At 33.7% G+C, this 4,929-nt stretch overlaps 1 protein-coding gene across 1 annotated transcript; it reads right to left on the reverse strand.

Moving 5' to 3' along the window:
- Nucleotides 1-1,049: 1,049 nt before the first annotated feature.
- LOC131662970 (uncharacterized) lies at nt 1,050-2,729 on the reverse strand. Its single transcript, XM_058933000.1, has one exon. It carries the CDS (start codon nt 2,727-2,729, stop codon nt 1,050-1,052), a length of 1,680 nt encoding a protein of 559 aa, XP_058788983.1.
- Between the last annotated feature and the right edge of the window lie 2,200 nt (nt 2,730-4,929).

The following is a 4,929-nucleotide window of genomic DNA, read 5'->3' on the forward strand; positions in this document are numbered from 1 at the left end:
GATAAACAGCTTTCTGAATCATCGACTCGTTGCTGTTTTTGTTCCATCGAAAGCAATCGCGGCACTCACTTGCAAAAAACCTTTTTCATGCTCAATTTTTCATGAAGGATAGTAAATATACTTCCATATGATATCTGTGTCATCTCAGCAATCTCACGGAGCTTCACTTTACGATCTTTCATTATAATTTTTGTCACTTTACTCACATTTTCCGGTGTAACGGCTTCCACAGGTCTACCCGAGCGTTCCGCGACATTTGTGTCGGTACGACCACGTTTAAACTCGGTAAACCACCGATACATCGTTGCTTTTGATGGACTAGAGTCCGGGTAACATTTTTCAATCCATTGTTTCGCTAGCACGGTGTTTTTACCCATTAAAAAACAATATTTTATGAGAACACGAAACTCGGTTTTTTCCATTTTTTAAACAAACTACAAAACGACTTTACTCCAACCTCGATAACTCAGCTGTTTTTGGTCCGATCGACTTAAAATTTTGACACATTTCAAGCAAAGGTTAGTACTCTAGAAAGACGTGGTTACTGGTTTACTACGAGCGCCATCTTTGGGTTAGTCTCGGGACTTATTGATCCATGTGTTATGACGTGAACTAATATAATCATCATTATCTAAAGAAGATAAAATCTTAATAAATTCTGATATTTCCTTTATATGTCTAGCTTAAAATAATAAACGTACATCTCTATCAAAATGCCGAGATAATCTATCTATTAATTCTTCTTAATCTAAATTTTCATTTCTATCAAATGCTAAATTAATTTTACGTATTGCATAATTATAATGAGTCAATTTACCATTAAAATATTAGCCAAATTCTATTTCGCGAGTAATATTTCTACGTATTTCAGCGTTCGAAAATTTCTCTATAAATAATATTTCCAGCGCCGGATTTAACTTTCCAAGGGCTATGAGCACGAATGATGTGGGGGCTCATGCAAGGGATTAAAAAATTAAAATTATTTCATTTATAGTGAATATTCAAGAAATTTTATTTCATTGACATATTTTACGCTTACTGCCATACGTTTAAATATAAACTTTTCGTGCTTTCTTCTTTGCAAAAATTCTAATAAGCGTGTCAATATCTATTTGACGAACTATATAACGTTCTGTGCACATAACAGTCAAATAGTTCAAACGTCTTTGCGTCATAGATGTTCTTAGCACATCTTTTATCAAATCTAATTTTGAGAATGATCTTTCTCCAGTACAATTACTAATCATTATGGTTAAATACATGCGCAAATGTATTTCAACATTGGGAAACGACTCATGAACTTCTTTGTGAATTATCAAAGTATACATGGCTTGTTCTCTAGATGACTTTTCTGGATCAAATTCTAACAAATCAGAACAAAACTCTTGGAATTGTAAAAGCTCCATCTCAAGATTAGACTCTAGATCGTCTTTGTAGATATCAAGTAATCTTTTTGCACATATTGATATTTGCAATCTGCTAATTTGATGAAAATTTGATAAAAAACCAAATCGCAATTCCATTTCTGTATAGGCAGAGATTTGCATTTCTAGAGCACTTACGAAAGTATCAATTAGTGGAATAAATTCAGCTGTACGAAATAACTCAGATGGTTCAGGAGAAACTTCCAGTGTTTTAGCATAGTCTAAAGAATTCAATCTTGCATTCCTACGATGGCCACGATTTTGTTTGTATTCTGAAACGTTGGTTAATTCCTTACCTAAATTTTCATAATAAGCAAAAGAAGATATTTTTTCTGCTACAATATTTCGCAATGACCTGACGCACGATGTAGCTGTATTTATAAGTATCTTAGGACTTTGTATCGTGTTACTTGTATTATTTAAAATTATCAAAACATCATTCCAGAAAGAAGCCATGATGCCGGTTTCAAGAAGACACATTTTTGTGAGAAGTCCGTCAGCTTCACATTGTGCTTTACTTCCGTAGACATTATCTCTGTCATCTTTTATGATAGATAGAGTTTCTAATATTGGTATATAGCTCCTAATAAATGCATCACAGGCTTCTCCGCGAATAGACCAACGCGTGCATTCGATCCTTTTAGGAACTCTTACTCTTCCCTTATCAGCGAATTCAGGTTTTTTTATTTTTTCATGCAATCCCCATCGAATGTCCGATGCTACAAAGTATACAAATAAGCCTTCTAAGAACATGAAAAAAGAGGTGGAAGCTTTTGATGCTATTGAAGCTCCTTCACCAGTCAGATTTAGCAAGTGCCCAAAACATGGAACCCAGATTGCCAAAACATTTTTCTTCCTGATTAAAGCCTGTAATCCATTATATTTGCCATTCATTGCTGAAGCATTGTCGTAAGATTGACTTCTACAATTTGCAATACCTAAATCATTTTCTTCAAGTGTTGTTATTAAGACATTGAGCATATCTTGTGCTTTATGTTTCTGATTACAAAAAAATTTGAAAAATCGTTCAACTGGTTTATCATCTTCCACATATCTATAAATAATTGTTAATTGATCATTATGACCTCTATCTTTTGTTCCATCCAATGACACTGAATCAAACTTAGCTTTCTTTATATGTTTTAATATTTCACTTTGCACTGTTTTTCCTATTTCTTCTATAAATTCTTCATACGCAGTAGAAGAGAGATAATTGACATTGCCATTTCCACAATTTCCGTATTTATTCAGATGTTCTTGTAAAAATGGATCGTTCTTTTTCAATAATTCCCAGAAAATTGCCATTGTTTGGAGATCCTACAGTTTTATTTTAACCTCTGAAGGCTAACCCACGTTCACTCAAAAATAAAATTACATGTATGAAACCTTTTAGCACTTTATACCAGTACTGTGTTGAAGATTCAACTTGCTTTTGAAGTTGCGCATCAATACATCCACTGTGATTCTTTAGATTATTGAATTTGACTAGAAAATTTAAATAAGATGCTGAAGTTTCATGCTGCAATAATCGCTCGTATGCATGTTTCCAGTTGAAAAAACCGCTACTTAAAAATTGCCTATCTAACGACTCATCGAATAATTTACAGTAAAAAAACAGTATAAACAACCAGTTGCAGGTGAAAAACATAACCAAGAAATATGAATAATTTCACCTATGGAAGATTTACGTTGAAAAAGACTGATATTACATTTCCGAATTTTCTTCCCAACTTGCTGATGTTACGTGTTTTTTTTTTATAAACACACGCGTCGTTAGTGTCTTTTTAGCAAACGAGCGACACTATAACTCGATGTGGTGTATTGCTGTATATATGAGGCCCCGCTCATTTAACGCTCGCTAGTTAATTATTAAATATATTTTACGTATAAGTATATTTATGGGAAAAATCAAATAACTGGAATATATATATATATATATATATATAGGTTCTCTATATAGTTCGAATTAAATAATAAATAACTAACTTAATAACTTTAATTAAATAATAAATAAATAGTAAATAACTGGAATATATATATATATAGGTTCTCTATATAGTTCGAATTAAAGCTTACTCAGGAATTTTAGCGGCTTGGAACCGAGCTTGTCGTAATATTGTAGACGTATTATTTATCCCGTACACATGCATATCATGTTATCTGGAGACGTGCCTAAATTTTAAATACTTCGTCAGCGTCGGATTTAATGCTATGTAATTGAGAAGATCACGTTACGGTGGCACGACCGGTATTTGTGATAATAAATGGAAAGGGTCGCGAGAGCAAAATACCGAAGCCAAAATAATTAATAATTTAACGAACGCATACACGTCTACACACACACATATATATATATATATATATATATATATATATATATATATATATATATATATATATATATATTACATATATATATATATATATATATATATATATATATATATATATATATATATATATATATATATATATATATATATATATATATATATATATATATATATATATATATATGTAATTATACACGAAATGAATATGTGGAAATTTGCCAAATGGTAATTATTCCAAGTATTATTATTTTTATAGAAAAAAAAATAGGTAAGAAGAAAATAAGTTTACACTAATGAATCTAGAGATAATTACTTGTTAAAAGTTTATTTATTATTATTATTAGTAGACGTGTCCTTGAAATTATATAGTTATTGTAACGGGGTAAAACCGTTTAATTATTATATTCGCGCGATTATTTCAAAAGGGCACGCGTAATTGTCAATGCTCACTACTTATCCGGGAGAGCACGAGAAAGTATGCGTCAGTCAACCAATAATTGTTAATAACCTATACTAAAATGAGTGGAAGCTATGAGGTAAAAGCGGATCGAAAAACACTTGTTAGTAATATGAATGGTATCCTTTATTATTCCTCAAAATTCACAAAAGGTCGGCCCGCGCGTTTGTTTACATGAACGCTCGCTCGTCGACAACACGCTTTGCCGGTACGCTCGCTGCTCTTTGTTATTAGAGCCGTTGCATGCACGCATCGAATGTTAGCATCAAATTATTATTCGTATGATCGCGATCGCGAAATTAAGCTGGCCAGCTTACCTTATTTGTCGGCGATCGGAGAACACAAATATCTCGCACAGAGCGGAACAGTTTTTATTGTTTTTATTGTTCTGCTCGCGGGTCGCGAATGCGCGCACACAATGGTTTCGCCCTCGATGGCGAAACCTCACAAACACACACTCGGCTGGGCCTCGAGTTGGTAGCTGGAAGGCTCCTTGGCGGCTGCAGTCCTGGACCACTGGCTCTCAGTTGAATATCGCTATTTCGGCGAGTAATCGTCAAAGGCACGTAGATCTGCGGTAACGTTAACGAAAAGCGGGTAGACACTATGATGGTCGGTGCTTCACTGGTTCAAATTCTATTGCGCGCGTTCCGTCTGCTCGCGTGCCGAATTCCTTCGTTACCTATTTTGTCCCCCCGGCAGGTGCTGCCCTCAC

The sequence above is a fragment of the Phymastichus coffea genome, unplaced genomic scaffold (assembly GCF_024137745.1).
Source record: "Phymastichus coffea isolate CEN01 unplaced genomic scaffold, Cenicafe_Pcof_1.1 PCOF00002, whole genome shotgun sequence".
Taxonomy (NCBI): domain Eukaryota; kingdom Metazoa; phylum Arthropoda; class Insecta; order Hymenoptera; family Eulophidae; genus Phymastichus; species Phymastichus coffea.